This window comes from Crocuta crocuta, unplaced genomic scaffold (assembly GCF_008692635.1).
Source record: "Crocuta crocuta isolate KB4526 unplaced genomic scaffold, BGI_CrCroc_1.0 scaffold41, whole genome shotgun sequence".
NCBI classification, from domain to species: domain Eukaryota; kingdom Metazoa; phylum Chordata; class Mammalia; order Carnivora; family Hyaenidae; genus Crocuta; species Crocuta crocuta.
Window position 1 is genome coordinate 8075704 of NW_027529428.1, and position 27556 is coordinate 8103259.

General features: G+C 41.0%; 1 protein-coding gene across 8 annotated transcripts in view; it reads right to left on the reverse strand.

The window, feature by feature from the left end:
* The window catches only part of TMC1 (transmembrane channel like 1), a 139634-nt gene that overhangs the window by 48664 nt on the left and 63414 nt on the right, over positions 1-27556 (reverse strand). For 7 of the 8 annotated variants that reach the window (XM_077759383.1, XM_077759386.1, XM_077759385.1 and 4 more), the window contains exons 6-9: positions 25765-25855; positions 23975-24056; positions 16135-16241; positions 13234-13332 (exon numbers count right to left, since the gene is read on the reverse strand). In XM_077759383.1, coding sequence (XP_077615509.1) covers positions 13234-13332; positions 16135-16241; positions 23975-24056; positions 25765-25855 — 379 coding nt within the window. Of the gene's footprint in view, positions 1-13233; positions 13333-14840; positions 14914-16134; positions 16242-23974; positions 24057-25764; positions 25856-27556 lie in introns of those variants that run through there. The other variant, XM_077759389.1, reaches the window with a different exon arrangement.

The window sequence follows — 27556 nt, forward strand, 5'->3', positions numbered from 1 at the left end:
TAGTTCATAGTCACCATCACAATTCCACAAGAGACAATGTTTTGATGGTCTCACTAAGAATCAACTCATGTATGTTTATCTAACTAACTTGGAGAATTTACTATTTCCTCAATACTATACATAGATGCAGTAAGATATCCCTAAAGGGGATGGCAGAATTCCCTAATGACATTCTGCAAGCAAAACATCCCCTTCGTAAGTATCTGTCACCTAAAGTTATATTAGAGCTCCAGCCCTTTGGCGTTTCTCATGACTACAAATACTCACTGGGAAACATGACATTCCATCCTAGGGATGGTAAATGAGTTTCATCGGCCTTCGCAACTCTTTTTAGTTTTGTAGTAACTGTCAAACCACTAGTATGTAAACAAACAAACAAACAAGAAAAAAGAAAACATCAACAACAACAACAACGAAATCTTGAAGTCAAAACTAGTGGGAAGGAAAGATACGATTTCTGACCGTGCCTGCTCAGGACATAAGGGAGAGTAGCACCAGATGTGTGGGGTGTATTTCTACCATGCCCTGTATCATTACCAGGCATTTACACTTCAGTGTTAAAGTTGCAAGTATGGGGGTGTCTGGGTGGCTCAGTCGGTTGAGCATCCTACTCTTGGTTTCGGCTCAGGTTGTGATCTCACAGTTTGTAGGTTCGAGCCCCAAGTAGGGCTCCATACTGATGGTGCCAAGCCGGCTTGGGATTCTGTCTGTCTCTCCCTCCTTCTCTCTCTCTCTCTCTCTGCCCTGTCCATGCTTGTGCTCTCTCTCAAAAATAAATAAATAAACTTTAAATAAGTTGCAAGTATGGATGAAAGGTAGGGCATGGCATCACTTGATTATCTGGTAAAGTGGACAGAAGCAAGCAGACTGCTAACAACACCCAGAGCAAACTTCTACTGACTTCACAAGGATGGCAGCCAGCCTGGCACCCAGGTGAGACCGGGCCCACGACCTCCCTCCTTCCCTCCGCCCAGACTCACCAAGCTTCCACCTCATGCTTTGCTTGCCACTGAGTTTCCTTTCTTTTTGCTACAACCCTGATCTACAGAGATGAAACTGACACTCCAGCACTATTAGCCAGGGAGCATGTAGATTACAAAGAGGAAGTTGGGCTGAGGCTTAGCGGAACTTCTAGTTTTCAGTAGTTGGAATTCACTTCCTGTCCCAGGACTACAGTCTGTGACCTCTGGTCCTCAAAAAGCCTGGAAGCAGACAGTTGGTTTTGGTGCCCGTTCATATATTAGTGCCCTTGCCCTTCTGCCTCCTTCGCAGACAGCTGACCTTATTGGTACCCCATTCCCCTTTCTAGCCTGTGGATACCATGCTGTCACTGCTCAGGTTCCCTCTTCTTCTTTTATTGTCTCTCCATGAAATGGGCATTCTTGTGAGTTAAGTACCCTGAATAGGCATTTAAGGAAAGACACATTTAAAAAATTTTTTTAATGTCTTATTTATTTTTGAGAGAGAGAGAGAGAGAGACAGTGTGAGCAGGGGAGGATCAGAGAGAGAGGGAGACACAGAATCTGAAGCAGGCTCCAGGCTCTGAGCTAGCAGGGGAGGGTCAGAGAGAGAGGGAGATACAGAATCCAAAGCAGGCTCCAGGCTCTGAGCTGTCAGCACAGAGCCCGATGCGGGGCTCGAACCCACAAACCATGAGATCATGACCTGAGCCAAAGTCGGATGCTTAACCAACTGAGCCACCCAAGCACCCCAGGAAAGACACATTTATTAAACATCTCCCATGTGCTGGGCATTGTGCTAGTGCTTTACACACAGGATCTCATTTATTTTTTCATACCCACCTGCTAGTTAGACATTAATACTACTATCTGACACATGACAATTAAGAGGCTCAGAGTGGTTGTCTAATTTCTCTAATGTAAGTGGCAGGATTCAAACTCACGTCTGTCAAAATCTCATGATGGAATTTTTTTCATGATGCTACACTGCATTAAAAAAAAAATTTAGGGTTACCTTCGTGGCTCAGTTGGTTGAGCATCTGACTTTGGCTCAGGTCATGATCTCACAGTTCATGGGTTCGAGACCCACATCGGGCTCTGTGCTGACAGCTCAGAGCCTGGAGCCTGCTTTGGATTCTGTATCTCCCTCTCTCTCTGACCCTCCCCTGCTCATGCTGTTTCTCTCTCTCTCTCTCTCTCTCAGAAATAAAATTTTTTTTTTAATTTAATGTTTACTTATTTTTGAGGGGGAGATAGAGACAATGTGAGCAGGGGAGGGCAGAGATAGAAAGGGAGACACAGAATCCAAAGTAGGGTCCAGGCTCCAAGCTGTCTGCAGAGTCTGATGTGGGGCTCAAACACATGAACCGCATGATCATGACCTGAGCCAAAGTCGGACACTTAACCAACTGAGCCGCCCAGCTGCCCATGCATTTTAAACTATGCTGGCTTCCATAAAGAACATTCCCATTTGTCTTTTCTGTGCCATCATCCACAACAGACACTACTATTGGGAATTCTAGACACTATGCCCAGTGCTCGATACACATCTTATTTCACTTGGATATCCCACAACACCTGGGACTCAAAAACTTCCCCCAAACTGGCATCTTCCTCCTGTCCCAGAGACTGAGACTGCCAGCCCATCTGTTGCCTCAGTCAGAAACTTGGATGTTTCCATTATCTTCCCACTTTACCCGTAAGTCACATGCAGTGAATAGCAAACTCCTGTAGTTTCAGCTTCATGATCCTGTGTGATACGAATCCCTTCTCTGTACACCACTGCCATTCACAGGCCTCTCCGCCTCCGCCTTACACCAAGTGCAAGCCAGTCCATCCTGTATTCACAAAGAACCTTCTAAAGGGTAACTGACCACATTTCCACCCCATTTCAAAACTCTTTGTGTTCCCCACTGACTACAGAATAAAGCCTGACCCCTTAGCCTAATGAATGACGCTGTCCCCCTTGATTGGATCCCTTTTTTGTATGGCACTCTCGTCTTTAAGTATGCTACTCTTACTCCCTAAATACCAGTGTTGCTGAATCGCTCATTGGTACTGAGTACATAGCACCATTTATTGCCTCCGTGCCTTTGTGCATATGAGTTCCTTTCTTGGAATACTGTTCCCACGTATCCTCTTCATTTCAGAGCCTAGTTCATTCCTATTATTTCTTTAAAACCAGTTTAAACTACCTCTGTAAAGCATTTACTGACCTCTAGACCAGAGCAACTAGTCCCGGGGAAGATGGTCATTTCCTTCAGGTGCCAGAGCTCCGCTAGGTGAAGTACTTGCCAGGCCCCCACCCACTCTACTCCCTCTGTCCCAGAGGAGACATAGTAACTTCTCTGATCGATACCTTTGGAATGAATTAGCTCTACGTGCCTAGCCCAAATATGACTTTCTTCCTGTAGGAAATAAGCTTTCCCAGGGTACGATGGACTAACTCGGAGTCCCATATTAGCAAGACCATTTGGCTAAAGTCCCAGATTAGCCCTCCAATGTGGCCCCTATTAGTAATGAATGTGAAATTTTGGTGACCATTTGCCTCCCCTTTCAAACAAATCATTCAGAGCTCAGATGGAAAATAGAGTTCTTGCCTTCTGAGTCTTCTCAGGTCTTTAGCAAACTGAACTCCAGTGAAACGTAACACAGAATCCTCCCCCCACTATGGCTCCTTGTGCCTAGGACACGTATCTGTTAGCTTGAGATTGTCACATTGCATGACAATTGTTTGCACATCCAATTAAAGCAAAAGATCCCTGTGGACAGGGAAAATATATTAGTTCTCTTTGTGGTTACAGCATCTCACATTCAATTTAGGCTTGTCGAATGACTGATTGAATAGAAAAATTGCTTCTGGCGGTCATTAACAATCCCCAGTGAGATTAAGCTCTTTCAAATTATCATCTAAACCACCTTTTTCTGTTTTTCTTCTCTCTGCCACCCATTTTAATAAAATAGAGTAAATCATTCAAGACAGTGGCATGATGATAACACTCTTACGTTGGGATATAATGAATCAAAACACCAAGAAAGTGTCTGAGAGGTACTAACACTGGCAAAATGCCTTAATTTTTTCTAATTGCCTAAAACTCTTGTAAGATAAGAAATGCTCAGTGCTAGAAAATGAGCTTCTACATATATTTTCTTCCCAAATGAGAAAAATGGTCTTTTGTTTCATAAGATAGAGATTACAAGCATTATATTATGGGGTGTTATTGTTCAGTTGGCTTCCAGTCTTCTAAATCTGCCTATTAATTTTTTAAAGCAATGAAAAATGAAGCATCATAAATTCATATATGAAGATAGATATGACTGATTACAAGGACACAGCCTGTAGTGGGAATTGCCTTACTATTACCTATTTCTTAAGCTTATTTATTTATTTTGAGAAGGGGGAGGGGCAGAAAGAGAGGAAGAGAGAGAGAGAACCCCAAACAGGGTCTGTGCTATCAGCACAGAGCCCTATACAGGGCCTGAACTCGCAAACCATGAGATCATGACTTGAGCTGAAATCAAGAGTCAGATGCTTAAACTGACTGAGCCACCCAGGCACCCCACTATTACCTATTTTAAAAGGAGTTTTGAGGAGCACCTGGGTGGCTCGGTCAGTTGAGTTTCCGACTTCAGCTCAGGTCATGATCACGTGGTTCATGAGTTCAGGCCCTGCGTCCAGCTCTGTGCTGACAACTCAGAGCCTGCCTCAGACTCTGTGTCTCCCTCTCTCTCTCCCCCTCCCCAACTCATACTCTGTCTCTCTCTCTCTCAAAAATAAATAAAATATTTAAAAATTTTTTAAAAAGGAGTTTTGAACAAATGAAAATACAAAAAAAAGTAGAAAAAAATAAGAAACTACTTGAAAAAGTGAAGTTTAGAAAATTTTAATCCTATATGAGCAGCATATATTTTATTTCAAACATTAAAGATCAATGAATGTAGGGGCACCTGGGTCACTCAGCTGGTTAAGTGTCCAATTCTTTATTTCAGCTCAGGTCAAGGTCTCATGGTTCAATGGGTTCAGGCCTCATATCTCTGCTGACAGTGCAGAGCCTGCTTGGGATTCTCTCTCTCTCTTCCTCTCTCTCTCTGCCCCTCCTCTCTCTCTCTCTCTCTCTCAAAAATAAATAAATAAACTTAAAAACAAAACAAATCAATGAATGCAATTAATTTCAAGTACAATTCATAAACAAATCATAATTATTGGAGCTACATGATGCTGGAACATAGGATAGAGTTTTTACTGAATTGTTTTCAAATGTTTATAACTTTAAAAAATCTATTTACATAGCAGACATATCAGACTCATAACCTGGTGCCATTTGTTCATATTATGGAATATAATTGAATAGACTGTGAAGTTCTAATCTGACTCAACGGCTCAGTCTTTAATCTATTAGGTTGGCAACCAATATTTAGAGACCAGCGAATTCCTACCAGGCAAATTGAGCTCTTCCAATCTTAGTCTCTCACTTACTGATATTTATTAACACATGATACTCTTACATATTTATAGACCCTTCTTTGGTCTCCTCACATTCAATTTCCTCCTCTCTGATCTGTTCACCTTTTTAAGTTTCAAGTTTGATGATGCCACTGCTCATCCACCACTCGCTACACTTACTTTGAACTGCTCTGAGAAAAAAACATATTATCATGACCTAGATTCTAGAGAGTCCCGCGCATCTTGATACCCTTCTATTTCTGTAAGGCCATCCACTCCGACATCCTTTTACGGTCTATTTTCACTAACCTCCAGTCAGTCTCTTGAGTAAGAGAACATTCTCCCACAGTGGGTCCTTTGACTTGCTGTACTCATCTTCTAGAATGTCATTCCCCTCTCCCAAATTGGGAGCTCGTACTAACTCTTCAGAGCCCAATTCAAGGGTTACTTTCTCAGAAAAATTTCTACTATCCTCTAGTTCCCTCTCTTAGGCTGAAAACCAGGTCAGTATCCCTGCTCCATGTTCTCTTAATACTGTTTACCTTTCTTACTTGGGACAGTTGCAATCACATTTATTTTTGTGATTTCCTGACTACTCTACTAGACTTTAAGTTTCCAAGGGCAGAGATCTTGCTGGGTTTTGCTCACCTTTGCTTAGTGCCTGTCACATTACCTGGCATCTGGCAACTGCTAAATAAATGTTCATTAAATTAATGAAAAGAAGACTTGTTCTGGGATCACATCCAAAACAAGATGCTGTTTTCATGTTGTAAATAAGGCATCAGGATCACAGGCAGCCCAAAGTTTTGCAACAAGAAAGGTCAGCTTTGGTTTGGCCAGGTGCAGCTTGAGGGAGATGCTGGAGACTGGAAGTTGTTGCTGAATTAAAGAAAGCACTGATAGAAATGAGGACCCCGAGGGACCCGGTTTCCAAGACTACAGAACAAAAGGATCCCAAGAAAGCCCAAAGCCGACCCTGCTATCTCTTCTACCACGACCTATAAATGTGTATAAAGAAGTCCAGGAGTAGCAGATTAAGGCTACGAAGAGAGAAAAATCTGAGATTCCTCTTCTGTTAATCAAACCTAATGAGCCCATTGAGAGGGACCTGGACTGGACACTGAGGAAATGAAGCAAATATGGGATCCAGGGATGGACAGCCTTTGGATGCTGCCAATCATGGCACCCCTTGCCTGAGCTGCACCCACCCTATTCAGTGAAGTCTTCTAAGGAGTCTCACTATGGGTACAGAGGAGAGGATCCTGGCGACTTCCAATCTGAGGATCTCCACTGCAGGGGAGAGATATCATCTCTCGGAGTGGGCTTGGTAATCTACAAACCTAGTTTTGTCCCAAGATGCTTAGCAGTCTGGCTCGAGGTCAAATTTTTGCCCTCACAAAAGGCACTAGATGTTTATCATCTAGGAGGATGGTCTTTGCTGAGCCAGCTCTGGGTGAGGCTGAGGCAAGGGCTGAAGCCAAGAGGTTCCGTTGGTGTACTTGAAGCTTGTTAAAACTAAGAGTGGCAAGAGAAGCAACAACAACATTTTGACCTCAAGTAGAGGAACTAAATGGCACTTTCAGAGCCCACAGACCCCTGCAGCAGCCATAGAGCTGTGCTGCTCAGAGAGCCTTCAGGAGATGGCCTCCAGATGCCACCACTTCGAATCAAACAGAATGGAACATCATGTGCTCCTCCTGAGACTCCATCCTACCAGGTGGCCCCCAGCCCATGATGGAGAATAGTGAGAAACAGTAGAGCCAGTGATATGGAACTCCTCCAATGGACAGACTTTGCCTGGGGATTCACCATTAGCCTGCTCAAGACTCTTTTCCAGAGCTGCACTGTGGTTTGAGGTTCTTCCTACTCAGCTTCCCCTCTGTCTCTCCTTTCACAGGACTCAGGCTTCTTTGCCATTTGGACACTCTCCCCACTACTCGTGCTTCCCCTCCCCTTTCTTGTGTGTAGGTATTCCTACTCTGCCCCCAGATAGCTCCTGCAACTAATAGTGTTTTTGTGTGTGCTTCCTGAGAACCCAAAAATGACTTGCCCCTTCAAAAGGGTTCCCTAAAAGACCCTTGCACACTGTTGGTGGACGTGTAAATTGGTGCAGCCACTACGAAAAACAGTATGGAGGTTCCTCAAGAAATTAAAAACAGAAATGCCATATGATCCACTGCAATGGAATCACTGCAATCCACTGCTCGGAATTTATCTGAAGAAAATGAAAACCTAACTTGAAAGGATACCTAAACCCCCAGGTCACTGCAGCATTATTTACATTAGCCAAGGCATGGAAACAATCTATGTGTCTATCGATGGAGGAAAGGATAAAGAAAATGTAAAATGTATATTTACATATGTGTGTATAGTGGAATATTATTCAGCCCTAAAAAGGAGAAGATCTTGCCATTAGCAACAATATGGATGGGCCTTCGGCATTATGCTAAGTGAAATACACCAGATGGGATGTATGAACATATAATCTCCCTCACATGTGGAGTCTTGGAGAAAAATAAAAAACAAGCTCATAGATACAGAGAATAAACTAGTGGTTTCCTGCAGCAGGAGATGAGGATGGGCACAACGGGTGAAGGAAGGAACGATGTACAGATCTCCAGTTATAAATCAAACAAGTCACGGGGAACGCAATGTACCACACAGAGACCATAGTTAATAATACGGGATTTCATATTTGAAAATTGCGAAACCGTGAATCTTAAAAGTTCTCATCTCAAAAAAAAAAAAAAAAGAATTCTGTAGCTTTGTATGTTGACAGATGTTAGCCAGCCTTATTGTGATCATTTCACAATATATATAAATACTTAATCATTATGCTGTACACCTGAAACCAATATAATGTATGTCAAGTATACCTCTGTACAAAAGGGGGCACTTTCTGAAAATAAAGATGTATTTGAACTACTAAAATATCCCTTAAGAAAATATGAGTTGTTCCATATGTATATCACAAAAATATCTCTTGTAAATGTGGCCAGTACTATAAGACATGAAGGGATTTAAGAGAACTGAGATAGGTCTGTCGCCTTGAAAGATTATTATTTAAAAGAACTGTTGATATTGATAAAATAAGAAATGGACCAGCTTCTTGAAAATATCCAGAATGTCTGTGACATGTTCCTTTGAGGACAGACTTCAAGGGCAGGATGTGGCCCAGGTGGGCAGGGCAGAAGGAGTCGGCTTGGGGTGTGTTAGAAGTAAACCAACGATTTGACACTGAAGTCAACCACACTTTACTTTGAATTTCAGCACCTCCTCCAATTTCCTGTTCTGCCTTTGGCAAACTGACCAACCTCTCTGAGTTCCAATTCCCTCAACTATAAAAAGATTGTTGATCTTCATCCTGAAGGGTTGTTATGAAGATGAAATTTAATGTAGGTGCCTGTTTAACACATGATAGGGGTTAAATGTCCTCCTTGGGGCCCCTTTTAGAGCTACACCCCACGAACATCTATGATAACCAGCAGAAAGGCGGGGAAGCAAAATTGACTCGCATTTATCCGCACACAAGGTACAAGATGTTCGCAAGCTGAAAAACTGAGTGCATTTCCCTCTATTCGTAACTCAAATGATCTCACTGTCTGATATCAGCTCAGACTCCTTCCCAATGCCACCTCAGCTCTTCCCTTTCTCTTCCTTACAAGAATATCAAAACCGTAGTCTTTTTCCTCTTTATCATTTCTACATCATTCTTGTGTCTCTGAGTGTTTTGCCAACAAAGATGTCCTCTTCTTCTTGACCAAAACTCATTCTTCCAATTCTACTGCTTGATCATATCATTTCTGCTGATTCAATCCATAGCACACATGTTGGACAATCTCCCTATTTCTCACTATTTTTATAAAATATATTTTCCTGCAGATTGGTAAGACACACCACTAGGGACTCAATACAAGGATCAAAACTATGGTGCTTTGTAAACCATGACTTTGAAAAGCCTTAAGACTGTCTGACCTTGCATATACCAAATGTACTATTAATTAAAGGAAATTTTGATGAGTTATGACATGTGTTTACAAACGACAGAGCACTGAGCTTCCAGGGAGATACTTCGGTGGGAAGGGTCCAGAGGGAAGTTCCAGGGTTTCAATCTGAAACTCCACCTCCCCACCTCCACCCCACAGGTTTGCCGACCCTTCCCATCCTATAAGCTCCTCTACCACAAGAGGTCATGCTTGCCTCTCTTTCACAGCATTCTACAAATCATTTTCTGCTTCTCTTCACCTGCATGTATATGGAACTGTTTAGCTAAGCTGGCACACTAACTTTCTTAGATGCGACAAACTCATGGCTTAATTAGACCATTCAGGCATTTGTTAACTCTGCCTTAGTCTTTTCCTCCTTGCATCTCTGGGCTCTTTGAAGTGCAGAATTCTGAGTTTTCAGGGATCTCAAGGATATTTCATTGATGGTTTCTTCCATCATGCCATGACAGACGGAACTATCCAGGAAGATCATCTCATAATACAGAGCGAGCACCTCTGTTGTTCAGAGGACCAAGTAATGAATTCAGGCAAGAGTAAATATTGAACCCACCATTCTATTTGGGAAGCTAATTTGGGGATTATGTGTTTATTATGAAAAGTGAAAATGGGATCTCTTTCAACTCCTTCCCAGTGAGATAGCTATGGCAGTGAAGGGAGTCAGTCTGTGTTCTAGAAACAGTAAGCGAGAATGCTGTTGGAAATCAATGTAGGGAAACTACTTTTTAGGAGCCACTCAATAGCTATAAGACCCTGAGTGTGTTTCTATGACTCAAAGTTTTCCTAACTCTGTAATGTGAAACATGAGAGAGCTCTAAAAGCACATGTATCTCTAAAAATCTCTTATTTGGGGCAGGGGGCACCTGGGTGGCTCAGTCAGCTCAGGGTCCGACTTCAGCTCAGGTTATGATCTCACAGTTTGCGAGTTCAAGCCCCACGTGGGGCTTTCTGCTGTCAGCACGGAGCTCCCTTCAGGTCTCTCTCTTCCATTCCCTCGGCCCCTCCCCTGCTCTCTCTCTAAAACATAAATAAACATTTAAAAAGTAAAAAAAAAACAATTTTAATTCATTACTTTATGATACATGCCAAATAACTGAATGGTTACCATATGCGGAAAAATTAAGAAAAGCTGTAAATGAATAATACCACTTTAATGATTTTTCTTTTTTTAATGTTTTATTTATTTCTGAGAGAGAGAGAGAGAGAGAGAGACAGCGTGAGCAGGGGACGGTCAGAGAGAGAGAAAGAGATACAGAATCTGAAACAGGCTCCAGGCTCTGGGCTGGCTGTCAGCACAGAGCCCAATGCGGGGCTTGAACCCACGAACCATGACCTGAGCCAAAGTCTGATGCTTAACCGAATAAGCCACCCAGGCACCCCATAATGACTTTTCATATTTTTTCTTGACCATTTATATTTTCTCTCTCTTTTTAAAAATATATTCTCTTATTGCTTTAGAATTAATTGTATTCAGGCAGGCCTACACTATAAGGGAAAATGAGTATCACAGGATACCCTGGTTTCTATCTTCCTCTTTCTACTGATAAATTGTATTTCACCAAATGGAACATGAGAGAGTTGTCAAGGGCAGTAATAAAATCTTGGCAAATAAATAAGTAGATACAATAAAATCTTGGCGAGCCCATGTATCGCCCAACCCTCTCCCCTGGCTTCTTCCTATATTCACCTGTTAGAGCTTCTGGTTTGCCCCTCAGAACCACCTTCCTCTCTGTCTTCCTCAGCTGATTAAGATCTTTCACATCGCAATGGACTTTCTTCCCCAACATGTTTTGTTTCAGTTAGTTGAGAAATATATAAGTGCTTCAAATTTGTTAAATAGATGTTCACGAATCAAAAAATCTTTTGTTCAGACTTTCAGTTCCTCTTTTCTCTGGTTTGATTAAAGCATCAGAACATGCCAATGATATTATTAGTTTGTGCTCTTACTAACCAGACCAGAAGTTTATTATCTTGCTAATCAGAGGAGGAGAATGACCAGTAAAAGCAGTTTCAGGAGAGCACAATAAAAAATTATTTGAAATTTAGAGAAAGGGTGGAGAGAGAGGGAGAAAGAGGTAGAGAGATGGAGATCAATAGAACGGAGAAAGAAACAGTAAGAAGTAAAATCTAACTCAGAGGCCACATCCTTCATAAATCCTAACCTTCCCAAGCAAAATTAACAGTCACTTCCTTGGGGCACCCCAGTGTCTTTTTCTTTTTTTCATTTTGCTAACTTAACACATAACATGTGGTAGACTAGTGGACCAACTATCTTCTACTGTCATGAGTACCTTGAAGCCAAGAATCATGTCACAGTTATCTTTGTAAAACCAATGCATGGTTACATTCAGGAAATAAATGCTGAATTGAAAATGGAACCTCCAACTGGCAGTGATGATTGGAGATTCCAAAAGCCACAAAATCGGGCCTGTCGCTGTGCCTTATGCTTATTGTTTTTGCTTACTCAGAGACTGGGAACGTTCCTTAAAGTTTACATTTTCTGGTACTGCTCACATACCTAATTTCTATGGTTCTTATCTCAACGTTCTATAAATCATCCCTTTACATAGAATTGTCAGTCAATAAGATTTCATGAAGCCTCTATTTGTTGAATATTACATTAAAGGTGTCAAAGAAAGTGTAGCAGATATGATCCCCTCTTTAGGAAGCTCATAATTTAGGGAGTTTAAGGGTAGAATTCAAAACATCCATGAAATACACCTGTCAGCACTATGAACATGAAGAGTGTTCATTGTTTTTCTCTCTGTCTTTGATTTCCCAGGCTACATAAAATCTTACTACTGTCCAAAAATTCCCTGAATTATCAATTCCCCAATCTCCACCTTGCTACTTTTTTATCCTCTACACATCCAAACATCTCCAAACTCATCACTACTTTTTTTAAAAATGTGTGAAATTTAATAGTTGCCACAGACTTGAATCAAACTCCTGAAATGATTTTTCAATGGGTAAAAATAGATCTCTGCTATAACAATAATCCTCACCCAGGACAGCTCAAAGGGTAATACTTACTCTAGCACCACAGTGGAGCAATGCTCATATGGGTACCACCATCACATGATACTCATTTTAGTATTATTTAGAAGTCAGAATTTAGTACTTTTCAGTATTTAATATTTAGCTGTGTCTAGAATCAATGACTGAGTAATACTAAATAAACTTGTTTAGGAAGTAAAGCTCTAATTCCCTAAGAATCCTATGAGATTTTTCAAAAAGCACATTTGCAAACTCTTCCTTTGTTCTTTTCCAAAGCCAGAGATAAAGATATTTGTTTCAAGTCTTTGAACTCTGAGCTCACCTTCATCCAGTCGCCTATATTCCCATTTAATCATATTATCATATTCTTAAACCTATGTTTTTCTTTCTGTCTCTCCCTTCCTTCTTTCCTTCCCTCCCTCCTACCCCCTCCTTCCCTTTCCTTCTTTCTTTTTTTTCCTTTCTTTCCTTCCTCCCTCCCTCCCTTTCTTATTTAAAAAAATTTTTATTTTACTTTTTAAAAAAAATTGTTCTCTCCCACAGAGAAAGCAGGAGACACAGAATCCGAAGCTGGCTCCAGGCTCTGAGCTCTCAGCACAGAGCCTGACACGGGGCTCGAACCCACAAACCGTGAGATCATGACCTGAGTCAAAGTTGGATGCTCAACCGACTGAGCCACCCAGGTGCCCCGACTTTCTGATTTTTTTTTTTTTAACAATGGGCAGGGACATATCTCTTAAGACCTTTGTTTACCACAGAAGGCCATGGGGTTTCAGAGAGTAAGGAAAAATCCATACTCTTACCCTCACAGCTATGCGGAGACACTTACATTGAAATCGTACAACACACCGAAGTTTGCCGCAGATGCCTCTTCAGCTCTGGGAACTGTTTTCCTAGGTAAACTGCCATATGGTAAACCCCAGAGGTACTATATAGAGAAGCGAAGAAAGCAGTTAATAATTGGAAACAAAGTCTGAGCCACACATGTGATCACAAATGGTTTTGTTTAAAAGCACTTCTTAAAACTTTTTCATGGGGACTCTGTGGGTCTCCATGTGGGGTCCCCTTTTCTGGGAATTGACCGCTAAATCCAGAGTCAAGAACAAAGGGAGTTCTAGGGACCCTGCATTCTAAGCTCAGCGGACCACCAGCAGTTGGGCCAACCACATTGCCCGGAAGGCTCGCTGAGAAGCCCCACTACCCACCACCACCTCCAAACTGGTCTCCTTTAGGGGAGGTCTGGAGAGGAGACAAGAGACCTTTGGGGGAACTATAGTGTTCAAACAAACCATACTACCCACATCTTCATAGGGGGCTGCTTCTTAGGGTCGGGGGTGGTGGGGGATTCTCTCTTTCATGTTAAGAAAGAGAGAGAAGAGTCATGTGAATCACTTATACAATTTGAGGGTGTCAATGGGAAGAAAGATGGTACCGTGATTATATGTGCTTTACCACTAATTCAGCTCTGCTGCCCTGATCTTACGCTACGAGATTCAAAGAGGAGTTATTAGGGGCTGAGCCAGCCAGCGAGGGGCAAGGAATAGGGTCTTGGCAGATGGCTTGGTGAGAACTGGTAAAAGCACCCCTCTCGCTCCAGGGCAGGCACAAGACCCGCCAAGCAGATGCTGCTTCTTCTATGGTATGAAAGCTTCTTCCCCGGGGCTGGGGGTGGAGGATGGATGTGACTGGAAGCCTCAGTGTGGGGCTTGCTGGAATTCAGCCCCGACTCCTCCCTTCCACATAGGCTGCACACCTTCCGTGGAAGCTTCTTGGCTTCCTAGGACTGAACAGAGCAGAAGGTGGGTCCTATCCTGTCCCACTCTAAAGTTGGGGGCCACAAAGAACAAAGAAGATTAAGGTCTCAGGCTTGGTCCTTTGGGCAAAAGGATATTTGCATCAAAAGAAAGCTGAGTGAGTCTGTGGGCTGCAGGCAACTGAAAAATGAAGCCGGGTTGTCAGGAGGGGACCAGCCCTGGCCTCTAATGGTTCTGTAAAGCTAGTATGTGAGGTTGCTACCCTCTTTGTTCTTTAGCAGGAGCTGGGATCCAGTGATTAGGATCTTTGGCCCACGGGCACCATAGCCCAGAAAACAGGATGCCCCTCACAGCATCTAACACAAACCTGTAAGAAAGCATCGAAAGACAATACGCTTCTTAGTTCTAGGAATACATCCAATCAAACACGCATTAACTCCTTCCACTATAGACCAGACATTCTGTAATTTCATATAGTTGGCAGCCAATCAGCCACAACCTTCATTTCCAAGGAAGCTGTATGCTGTAGGGGAAGGAGTAAGTGTCGCTGATAAAACTCCACGTATGCCCCGAGTCTGACACTAAGGAGTGTCATAATAGCCAGTGATGGAGTTTCAGGTTTCCTTCGAGAGACAAGCAAAAATAAAGTCAGGGGGTAATTTGAAATAGATGACACACATACATTCTGCTGCATCAGCTGAAAGTTGCCCCTGGCGAAATGGACTCTTCAGGACTCTTGATCTGTGTCCACTGACTTCTAAGAGCCACACAGCCGTAGACTCACCTCCCCCCGAATTATCTCAGGGATTATAAAACTAGAAGATGGGGAGGCAGAATCTTGAGACCAAAAATCGAATCATGATCTTAGTTCCAGAACATCTTAGAAAAGAAAAAAAAAAAAGGCCTCACTCTGAGATATCGGTGAGGTCCAATAAGCAATCCGTGGCTCTGTTTCCACATTTTTAAAGGGGGAAAGAAAACTCTTCTACAGTCTATTTCTTACATTTGCTGTGAGGCTCAGTAAGTAAAAGAAGTGAAAGTGTTTTGCACTGTTTAAAAGCAAAACTCTTCATGCATGTAAGGCACTATTAGGATTGTTATGCCCGTGGGGAGGCTCAATACAGAAGCTGGCCCTGCTTTAAAATCATGGGGATAAAAGATTGCTCACAACGCTTAGTTTTGGCTGTCAGCAATACTGTTCTGAACAAATTGGCTTTGAAATAATGACCCCTGAAAGACCCACTGTAGCCTGAATAAAGCCTAAGCTGACTTTTCGTTTGATAAGTGAGCAACCAAAGATCAGAGTCATCTACCTTCTTATGATTAAAGACTCCAATCTCAATCTTGCTTCTTGGCCTTAGTTGATTGACTCTTTTCCCCACATCGGCTCAGGGCTTTACCTCCTTCTTCAATCTGCACCCACAATCTGTTTTATTCTCCTCTCTAACATTGATCCTAAAAATCCCCACCCCCCCTGTGTGTTGGGGGGGTGGTTATCTTACTTTCCATGTGCAAAAAATTGCTCACGTTGTGTTTCTCCAAATAAAAAAGACAGATGCAGTAAGAAGTATTTTTTTCAAAGCAAACTTGGTAAAATAAGTAAATACAATTCACAAGGTGTCAAAGCTTTCCTTCTGAGCAATTAACATTTGAGCACAGGGACCACCTTGGGAATCTGATAGAAGCCATGAGCCCTACCACATAAAAATGTACATCTAAACAGAGACACCACATTTTATTTATGATTGCAGGAGGCTCATGTACCCTTTGGAGCAATGATTAGGATCTTTGGCCCATGGGCACCATTTTGAAGATTAACCTTGTTACCCGTGCTATGTATGATTCTAAGAGTGGATACAGCCAGTTAATCATTCTAGTCTTCAGAAGAGAAAAGAAATTTTCTAGGACAGGAGAATTGTTTCAGCTTTTTTTGTTTGTTTGTTTGTTTGTTTGTTAACAGGAAGTGAGAATCTTACCTCTGGCAACATGATGAGGCTGAACGTCAGGATAAAGAGAACCATGTTTACTCCGTACATCCATCTCAAGAAGAGGAAGTATGAGGCCACAGAGGAGCCAAACTGACCTATCAAAATAATAATAATAATAATAATAATAATAGGTTGGGAGACAGGTCAGAATCAAAGCACAACAAAAGCCACAGTCCTGGTGCCTTCCACAAGAAATCTGCCCATTGCAACACTTTGGCTCTTTTCACATGGAAAAGAGCTTTGCGGTGAGAATTGCTACCTGAAGAGCCCATTTCAAGCCTGGAGTTAACACCTTTGTGTGAGCAAATACCTATAAGGTGGCTACCACAGGACCTACCCAGTAGTTATCCACCGTTATCATTATAATTACTGCCCTGTGCCTCCTTCCTCTCAGCCAACAACGCTCTTCTCAAAAATGTTTACCGCATCCTTTATGGACAGCTATCCTAACAGATCGCCTTGGGCTATCTGTCTGACTTAACTGGCATTTTTTAGTTACAGCATAGAAGCTGAAGTTCATTCCCTCGCTCTTCGCATATTTAAAGTTTCTGGGGCGTTTGGGTGGCTCAGTCAGTTAAGCATAGGACTCTTGATTTCAGCTCAGGTTATGATCTCACAGATCCTGAGATGGAGCCCCACATCGCGCTCTGTGCTCACCACATGGAGCTGGCTTGGGATTTTCTCTCTCTTCTCCCTCTCTCTATACCTTCCCTGCTCGTGTGCTCTCTCTCTTTCTCAAAATAAATAAATAGGCTTAAAAAAATAAAGCATCTTCTGCCAGGAATTACGTCAGATGTGAAGCACAATGTCACAGATAGAGTCGCTGCCCTAATACAACTTACATTTTTGTGAGGTATGGAAACAACAAATATGCAGGAATTTGAAAACTAAATGAATAAAATATATGCATTTATCATAATATATATTCTATTATATACTGTATCATATGTGTGTATAGTATGCATAATATTACATATCATATATATGTATATTCATTACATGCATTGATTAATGTACATATATATGATATATCATATATGTGTGTATCATTTATATGATATGTATGCATTATATGTGATATATAAGATTACCTATGATCATATTATTGCAACAATTACGTAAGTGTAATTATTATAGTCAGATAGGTCCTAGAGAGAAGAGGGTAAAGTATCAAGAGGGTTGCTTTCAATCAGCTTGCATATCAAAGGAAGGTATATCAAAGAGGGTAGTGTTTTCAAGCAGAAGTCTGCAGTTGGAGGAAGAGGCACAATGACCAGGCTGGGGAGAAGCTGCTCAAGCAGAGGAAAGAGCGAGAACAAACATCTGGAGACAGGCAATGCCTCAAGACAATTGAGGAACAAAGCCAAGGGCTGTGCAGTTGGAGCCCAATGAACAAGGGGGATTGGTGACAGATGAGGATGGAGAGACAGGCCAACCCACACCATGTAGGCCTCTTAAGGCAAGGGAGAAAGAGTGGCTTTTGTTTCAAATGTGATGAGAAGTCGTCAACAGGTGACTGTGACCTTCCAAAGTCTCCTCAGCCTTGGCAAATGAATTGGGAGGGGACAGGCAAGAATGTGCCATCGACTCATACACCACAGTGCATAGTGATCTGTCCAACTTGTATTTGCTGAGAAAAAATAAAAACATTATCTTAAAACAGAGAATGGAAGAGGAAGAGAGAACAGGAATTTGAGGTCTCAGGTTGAGATTTCATCAATTAACAAAAGCCAGACTTTTCTCTGATTATCACCTAAGGTTCAACATTAAGTTACTAGTTTCTTAGTCTTCCCAAGAGGAAACAATGCACACTAGCAGTCACCCACTGCATCAGGCCCGTTTTCCTGACTCATTCAGCAAAATACCTCCAGGGACCAATGCTTTTGCTGGTCCTCTCGCTTTGCAACATTACTGGTGGGGAAACATTACTGCAGAAGGAAGGAGCCTCCTTGAAGCAAATTCCAGCCTCTGCTCAGTAAGATGAGGCTGCGATCACATGAGAGTATGCTGCTGTTTCTGGAACTGAGAAAAGTCTTTGGGTGCCACCTTACCTAGTCCCACACCACAGTGGCCATTTTTATAGAAACTTAAAAAAAAAAAGTCAATGTCTAAGTGGACATTTTAAAAAAAGCAATTATTTTGAACTCTGAATCTTTGCATTCACGTCGCTTTGTAGAGAGATACAGAGTTCTACAGGATTTCCAAAAGCACGTGGTTTTGATGAAGATGCCCGCAGGTGCTGTAACAAGATGCACTGGGCCCACCTGCAGGAAGGCGAAGCAGATCTGCCCCTCCCAGGACATCTGATCATCCACCTGGGTCCCAGTGATTTCCTATCATTTCATGGCTGTTATCTATGTTCTCTGGTAACAAGTGCCCAAGGACCGCCTCAGCCAGGTCCCCCTATCATGTTTTATTGAAGGTAGTAGACTTCCAGCTTGTTAGTCAGTCTAGTTACTCATTAATTGGGGAAGAAACTTCAGTCTCTAGGTATCTGGAGTGAGCTTTTCCCAGAAACACACATGAGATCTTCTGGTGTAGAATCCGAACCGCGGGAGGCTGACTCATCCTTTCCTGCTTCTCTCCTTCCCTCTCTGCCTCATGTGCTTCTTGGCTCCCTCCTTTCCCTCCTCCCTTCCTTACCTTCTTTCTTCCCTACCTCCTTTCTTACAGTTTTGCTCTTCTCATTAGTGCTCATGGCTTACGGGCTCCCAGCCCCCATACACAACCCCTCGCAAATGAATTTCTTAAATTGAGTGCATATATATATACCTAACGGCAAAAGAGAGGAGCAAATAAAGATGTTTCAGAAAGTATTCCCTCCCCCATATATAATCCATATTCATCATGGATGAAATCCACTTTAGACTCCAAAGCTTCCTAGCTCCATTTTTTTTAATGTTTTATTTATTTCTAGGAGAGAGAGAGAGAGAGAGAGAGACAGCGTGAGGAGGGGAGGGTCAGAGAGAGAGGGAGTCACAGACTCCGAAACAGGCTCCAGGCTCTGAGCTGGCAGTCAGCACAGAGCCCGACGCGGGACTCAAACCCACGAACCGCGAGATCATGACCTAAGCGAAAGTCGGACGCTTAATGGACTAAGGCACCCAGGCGCCCCCCTAGCTCCATTGTTTTCTCAACTGGTTCAGACCAGGTAAAATAGATTTAGTAACTCAGTGTGGACAGTGCCCCATTCCTATGGTATGAAGTTACTCGCTTACACTAAGAGGGCCAAGGACAAGCCAACATGTTCAAAGTAGAGTTACTATGAAAAAGCAACACCTTCAAAACCTCAGGATAATGCATTTAATAAATGAAGGCACAGTTTGGTGTACCTGCTTCACAGGATTATTGTGAAAGTCAAATTATAAAACAGATATGAAATCACTTAAGTGTGCAACACCAAGTATGCATCAAGAGTCTGCATTGACTAGACTGTAAATTCTCTTGGGGCAGGAGCTGTAGATAGTGCATTGTAGAACACCTTAGTGAATTTATCTTACAGTTTCTTTTTGATTAATTGTTGGTGGATATATGATATATCCCTATATAAATAGCTCTAAAAGTGCTCTTTCAATGAGCATAAAATAGAAATTCTTTATGATAACAAAAGTTAATGTCTTAAAAAAAAAAAGTAGAAAAGTAACAATTAAGCCCCCTTCCTTTTTATTTTTTTCTTAACAGAACCCTAAGTCTAAAGAAAACAAACTTCAGAAAAAACAGATTTCATTAAAACTAGTGATTGTACAAAAGACCCGGACACAGGGGAGAGAGACCAAGGAATCTGGAAGACATAGTTCCTTCTACAGGACACCTACCAATGGCAGAGCGGACAGAAGAGTAACAAAACAAAGATTATAAAGGACAGAAAACAATTCGACTGGTTGGCATCCCAGCTCCAGAGGACCTTTCCCTGTCTCGACCCCCAAATGGAAAAGGACAAATCTTCCCTCTTCACATCCCTCTTTTATCCCAGGTGTCCTATCTGACCAGCAGTTGGTGACTAGATCTGGCATTTACTAAAAAGAGAAATCTTACTATCATGTAGCTAAAAGATCGTAATTTCAAAGAACAGCCATTCCCATGTGCCTCTTAGATATCTCTTATCTTTATCTCTTAGATAAAATTGTAAACAACAAGAATGGGTGTGGTGGTGGTAGTAGTAGTAGTAGCAGCAGTAATGATAATAGTAGTAACAATAACAACAACAATAATCATAATAACTCCCATTATCTTGCTGGTCAATTATGCATACTGAAAACTCTGCTGGCATCAACTCATTTTACTACTTCTAGAACCCGATAAGGTTAAGTGTTATTAGGCCCACTGTGTGGATGGGGAACCAAAAAATTAAACACAGCATTGGACTGAACCAAGACTTGATTAATAATAGTAACAGCTAATGTATACGTGATTCTTGTTTCTGACATTTATTTTGATCTTGTGTATTAATTCATTTAGTCATCATCAAATTCCTGCAAGAAGAAAACTACCATACTCTCACTTTCCAGAGACGTAAGTCCATGGGTTACACAGCTAGTAAATGAGGACACCAGGGTCATGGAATAGTTATGTAGGTAGTAAATTATGGAGCCAGAGCTCTAAACTAGGCAACCTTGATCTCTAGGTGTTGGACTCCAAATCCAGATCTCTCTTAACCACGGTGCTATATTGCTCCTTAAGTAGAATCACAATCAAATTATCTTTTTAAAACTATAACATATGGACTAAATATGCCATGAGCCTGTGTATCTGAAAAAATATAGGCAATATCCATCAATCAGCTAAGGCCATGCACATTCATAAATTTGGATGGTGCCCAGAAAGGACCTATTCTTTTTTTTCTTTAATCTGACTAACAAATTCAGTTTCCACAATGAATTATTAATGTATTAAAACAGAGTTCTTGGTATGTATTCAAGTGAGGCCTTTTAAGCTTATGCAATATTCTTGTTGCTGAATTTTCTTGCCTTTCTTTTAAATTAAGGTTAAAGTTTCACCTCTCCCTCTGGTTATTTATTATTAAGGCAAAGTAATTTGTAGTCTGTCATCATGTATAATTTCCTCTTGAACAGATGGGTAATAAGACAGGCAGACTAATATGAGCATTTCTAAATGGGAAAAGACGAATTAAATCACCTGCTGTATGAATACAATATAAATGCCATCTTGTTGGGCTAGGACAGAAAGCATAGTTTCTTTCAGATTGGTCTAGGGGAATTAAATGTGGCAAATTTGATTTGCATTATCTGGAGCCAGTAAGAGGCAAAAGGACCTCCGCCTGTAGAAAAGGTTGACAATCATGTCCCATTTCTTTTCCAATTTCCATTTAGTTAAGTTTCAAAGACCATCACAGATGTGTACTTCTCCGTCTTTGGTAGGGTACTTTCTATGGGATGGCTAGTGTGAGCCGATGACTTTGCTAGTACAATCTCAGAGAGGTTCCATACTTTTCAACTAATACAATAGTCCCAGAGCCTGTGGTGTATTTAAATATCATTAAGATCATTATGCATTAAGCATCTTACAGGAGATGAAATATATAATTAAATAAAGACCTCATTCAAAAATAAATGCATGAGAAAATGGAAAATAATTTCCCGAGTAGGATAATGACAAACTGAATCCACCCTGGGACCTGATGCAAAAGAAAAGGTTTATAAAATGTTCCATAAAGCGATAAATGAGCAAGCCACGTTGAGAAAACCACAAGCTTTGGACCCAGACAGACTTCACCTTGCATCTCAGCCCCTCTAGTGACTAACTCTGGGACAGTTATTTAACCGCAACTCAAATAGGAAGGCTAATGTGCACATTGCAGGCATGGGGAAGATTATATGAAATGTTTGTGGAGCATCTGAGTGACGATCGAAGGGTGACAGTTGTGGCGATTGTTGATAGACTAGAAAATAAGGTCAATTCTTCACTCCAGGGAGGTAATGCACCATGAACGGTGAAGAAATCAGGACAACCTAACCAAATCATAAACTGCATACAGAAGGGAAAGTAATGTGCTTGTCATCATCCGGCTGACTGTTCCAAATTTCCTGGAGGAAGGAGAGGAAGGAAAATAACTAAGAGTACAACTGAGTGGCCCTCGATCTGTTTTTCCCACGGTAACACACATGATAGATGTTGGTCATATGTGTAACTCATTCCTGTGTGAAAGTCTGGCAATAAAAATAATCCCATCTGTTTCTCACCCACTAAAGATAAGCTGCTGCAACACAAGCGAGCATGACATTATTACGGAGACAAGCTAGAGCCTGCTCTAGTGTACCTTCAAAATAAATAATGTGCAAATGTACATATTTTCATGATCATCCTTACAAATTTCTTGGGATACATCTCATGACTGGTCAAGATTCAATACTATCGTCCCACAGATAAATGGACTGAGGTCCAGAGGGATTACATGACTGAGAGGAGCTGAACAGCTCATTTGTAGCAAAGCAAAAGCAGAATCCAGAGTTCTTTCCACACAAATTGTGTCAAGATCTTAATGTTCCAAATGGCTTTCTGTTCCTACTGCCTCTCAAGGTACCACATTTCAGTGGCACACTCGAAACCTAAGGATTCCATGTTGTCGGTCCTTTTCTGGTGTGTCTAAATTCCTTTTTCCATTTCCTAGAATGGCAGACATGTGAAGAATGTCTACTCTTTATTTTATTCAACACGTATTTATTAAGGTCGAATTCTAGGTCTGGCAATCCTGGAGTAAAACAAAACCAAACCTTTCATGTCTATTGGAAGAAATAAACACAAAATAAAATAAAATGAAATTACATTTGAAAATTAAATTTAAAACACAGTATTTTAGATAGTAAGTGTTAAGAAAGAAAATAAAGCAATGACGGGATTGTACAAGATTATGTGGGAGGAAGTGCAATTAATTAGCTGATGTGTTTTTAATTCATTGCCACTTGATAATGAAAGACAGCGGACTGAGGATAGGCACTCCTAAAACATGCCCAATCATGTCCATGAAATATCCATCAACTGTGCTATCTCCCCGTGGAGCCTCCGTTTTAATTATGCAAAGCCACATTTAACCAGCAGGAAAATCTGCCTCTCAATCTGAAAACTCAGGGAGGAAATTCAGATTCTAGTCAAAACTCTTAGAACCAAAATATGGCAGGATTCTGCTCAGAATTCTTTTATATATTATCCTTTGTCTTTATATTCTCTACTATATTCTTTATTATTTAAAAACATTATTACATTTACTATATTTGAAATTTTTTATTTGCTTTATTCTAAGCCTAGAGCACTGTTCTAAATAGGCTTTTGATCGAGTACATTCTCCTGACGTCTCTCTACCCGGTGAGTACTGTGTAAAATGAAGACACAATAGGATATTCACATAACAAGTTCCTAGATGGTGATGTGATTATTCTCCTTCAGATTTGAAAATGAAGCTTTAAGGTTTCTTCATTCTTTGTAGACATTGTTCATTTTGATTATTGTCTAATCTAACAAGAGTATATATTTTCAATGTCATGTTCATTGCCAAAATAAAATCACCGCCTTCCCAATGATATACATGACTCAGTGTCACTGTGCACAATATTGACTTCCCTGTATAGACGAGAACACAAGGTCAGTATGAGAATATTTTGGTTTACTGTAGGAAGGGAGAGTGGGGTCTCCAGGACTATGCCTGGTAAGTACTAGCAAATTTTCACAGTAAACAAAGAGAATGTAAAAAATGGTTATTTCTATTTGTTTGTTGCCTTGTTTTTAATCATTCCAATAGTACAGAAGCTGAGAAAGACATCTGATAAGGTTATGAAACAAGCATCCCAGCTAATGAGACCTCATGAGCACTTACTTTCAATCGCTTTGATTTTATTTTCCCATGGGATGCAAGCGGCTTTGAAGTTTTCAAAATCCCGAAGAAATTTTGCCCATTTCTGAAAAGAAAGCCAAACACAACACTAAAACGCAGACTCTTGTTGGTCAAGATGTTTTATCCTCCACCCCCGTCCCCAGATATCACACAACAAGGAATTTGGAAAGATCTCTTTGGTGCCACTTCTGGCTTTTTGTAAAAAGAAAAAGACAGTAGGATTCACTTGCTTCTCTGTTCCCCACCCATCCTCACACCAATTCAACAAAAAAAAACTTTTATGGGTCCCCTGTTTTATAGAAAATAGATCTGTTTGTCCTGTCGGACAATAAGGAGTAGGGACTGAGTTAGCACTTACTAAGTTGATTGGCAAGTTGTATGTGTTTAATTAAATACTCATTGCATGAAGAAAATGATGCACTATGAATAAGACATTGTTCCTGCGTTGAAGGGCTTCTGGGACTGTGAGAGTAAGCTGTGGCTAAACAAGTAATTTCAATATAGGAAGGGAACTGTTATGAGGTGGGACACTTTTTATTCTGGTGGATGTAGAGTGGCTAAGTAAAGGGAAAGGCATGGCATCGTAGAAGACGGAGGAAGAAAAAAATCATACATTAGGTTTTTTTAATGTTTATTTATTTATTTTGAGAAAGAGAGAGTGCAGGGGAGGGCCAGAGAGAGAGGAAGAGAGAGCATCCCAAACAGCCTCCACACTGTCATTGTAGAACCTGACTGGGGCTGGATTCCACGAACTGTGAGATCATGACCTGAGCCGAAATCAAGAGTCAGGTGCTTAACCGATTGAGCCACCCAGGCGCCCCCATACATTCCTTTTTGTAAAAGACCTTCCTTCCATTTTACTCCACAATGCCGGGCCATCCATGGTCAAGAGGACCACAGGAAGAATGGGAACAGAGAAGATAACTTTGCACAGGTGCACATAATGCAGAGATAATGTGTGAGCCGGACAGGCGCAATGGAGCCGAAAGAACAGTAGGAGATAAGTCTAAAGTTCAGAAGATCATTCAACCAAGAAGCAATCCAAATATCCCTCTATAATAGGATGGATAAATAAATACCAGTACCTTCATCCAATGGAATACAGCATATCAATAAAATGAACTACTAAACGTGGATGTATCTCATGAATAGAATATTGCATCAAAGAAGCCAGAAACAGAAGGATAAATACTATATGATTCCATTCACTTAAATTATAAAAACAGAATTATGACTCCCTGATATACATCACAAATCTGTAATTCATATTTAAGATGTGGATTTTATTCACAAAACCACATCTTTATGGAAATAGCATTTAACTTACAAGTGGTATAACAATTGTAAAGAGGAGATAATACCTACATACCTACTTTGCTTTGAGAATTAAATAGGGTTAACTTCATAGAAAGATTCAATTCAGTGCTTAGGATAAGTAAATACTAAATAAGTGTTAGTTTCTTTTCTACCCTTTCCAAGAATCTACGTTTATACTGGTATATCATTTGGGTTTTGTTTTGTTTTTTTTCATTTTCTATTCAATTCATAGTTAATGTTCTGGTAGAGCTGTATGGCCCTGAAACTTAAAGATATGTTGAGCAACAAACTTTGACCCAAAATCCCTTAACTTCCAGGGTATAAAAATGAAAGGGGCCCACTCTTTGCCATTTCGGAATGATAAAATCACACAGGTCTTTTTGTCCTAAATCACTGTTTCTGGCTGCCATTGGGAATATACAACATCAACCAAACTCAGTCATGAAAATGCTTACCTTAGCCATCATCATCTTAAATGCAAACCAGCGCTTTCCTTTTCCTTTCCCAAGGGCTCCTTCATTTTCATTCACAAATTTTTTTGCTTCCCTGAGAAAATAAAACAAAATAAAGGGTAAGGGGGATGGGGTGCAGATTGAGATGCATAGAATAGAGGTAGTGGGCATTTCATTTTATTAGGTTTGTAGCCTTAGTTCTTCTAGATCCTTAGCACATGAATTTAAGCTCTATTTCAAGCTCGGGACTTGTAATAGATGTTTAAGCTTTTTAGTTCCGGCCAGGAAGAGTAAGGTATTTTAGTCTCACTTATTAATCAGCTGGAGTCATCAAAAAGCAAGGAATGCATGCTACATGTCAAAATAGAGAATTCTAGTTCTTTTCATTTCCATCACATATAAAATTGAATCCAAAGTGGACTTCAGATTTTGGCAGTCAGAATGTTTATTTTAAAATATTTCCTTTTCTTCTTTTTTAAAGGTTCCTTTTGTAAAATAGAGCAAAGAGTTTAGGACACACTGACCTGGAGCACATTTACTGACCTGGTATTTAATCTCATAAAACCAATTATGACTTGAAACAAAAATCATATTATGTACAGCATATTGGAGTGAGGGAAGAAAGGAAAGGAAAGGAATACTTTTGGCCTCACATTTGGAAAGGGCTCAACCATAAACTTTAACATTATTCCCAAATAGTTATACCTTTCCAGTCACATTAGCATCTTTGTGTGTGTGTGTGTGTGTGTGTGTGTGTATAGAAAAGCATCAAGTTGGGGTGCCTGGGTGGCTCAGTTGGTTAGGCATCCGACTTTGGCTCAGGTCATGATCTCATGGTTCGTGGGTTTGAGCCCCGTGTCGGGCTCTGAGCTGACAGCTAGCTCAGAGCCTGGAGCCTGTTTCAGATTCTGTGTCTCCCTCTCTCTTTGACCATCCCTTGCTCACACTGTCTCTCTCTTTCAGAAATAAAACATTAAAAATTTTAAAAGAAAGAAAAGAAAAGAAAAGCATCAAGTTATTGTAATGGAGAATGTTAAATATACTACAGTTTTGTAAACTTGGTTGGCCAATTTTGCTATTGCTGTTTGTTTTATATATTAAAAAAATCTTTTAAAAATACAGGTGGCCCAGGTTTGTCTTGACCTTTTGGGGGCCGCAGAGGGCATAGCCCAGGAGAACCCAAACCTGAACTGTTATTCGACAGCTGCAACATTGTTCTTCAGTTGGAAAGCTGCTGGAATGTGTGATTTGACAGGATAAGACCTTTCAACATATGATAAATAAGCTTATTAACACACAAAGCAAATTTTTTTAAGAAGGTGAGATTGTAAATGGGACAGTGTTGGAGGAATTATAACAGTCGATTCTCCTATTTTTTTTTAAATTTTCTTTTAATGTTTATTTATTTTTGAGAGAAAGCAGGGGAGGGTCAGAGAGAGAGGAAGACACAGAACCTGAAGCAGGCTCCAGGCTCTGAGCTGTCAGCACAGAACCCAAGGCAAGGCTCGAACCCATGAACCGTGAGATCACAACCGGCACCGAAGTTGGAGGCTTAACTGACTGAGCCACCTGGCCGCCCCTTATTCTCCCATTAATACCTGTTTCAAAACTGAAAATTTGCTCTAACATGATCAATACGTTACAGAAGAATTGAAGCAGAGCACAACTTTTGGGTTTGCTTATGTGTGACTTCATCTTCTAGAAGCCCGAGGGAAATGCAGAAAACCTGCATCCAGCTCAACTTAGCAGCGTGTTCACAAAATGTGCCCACCTTACCCAGCTACCGCACTGCACT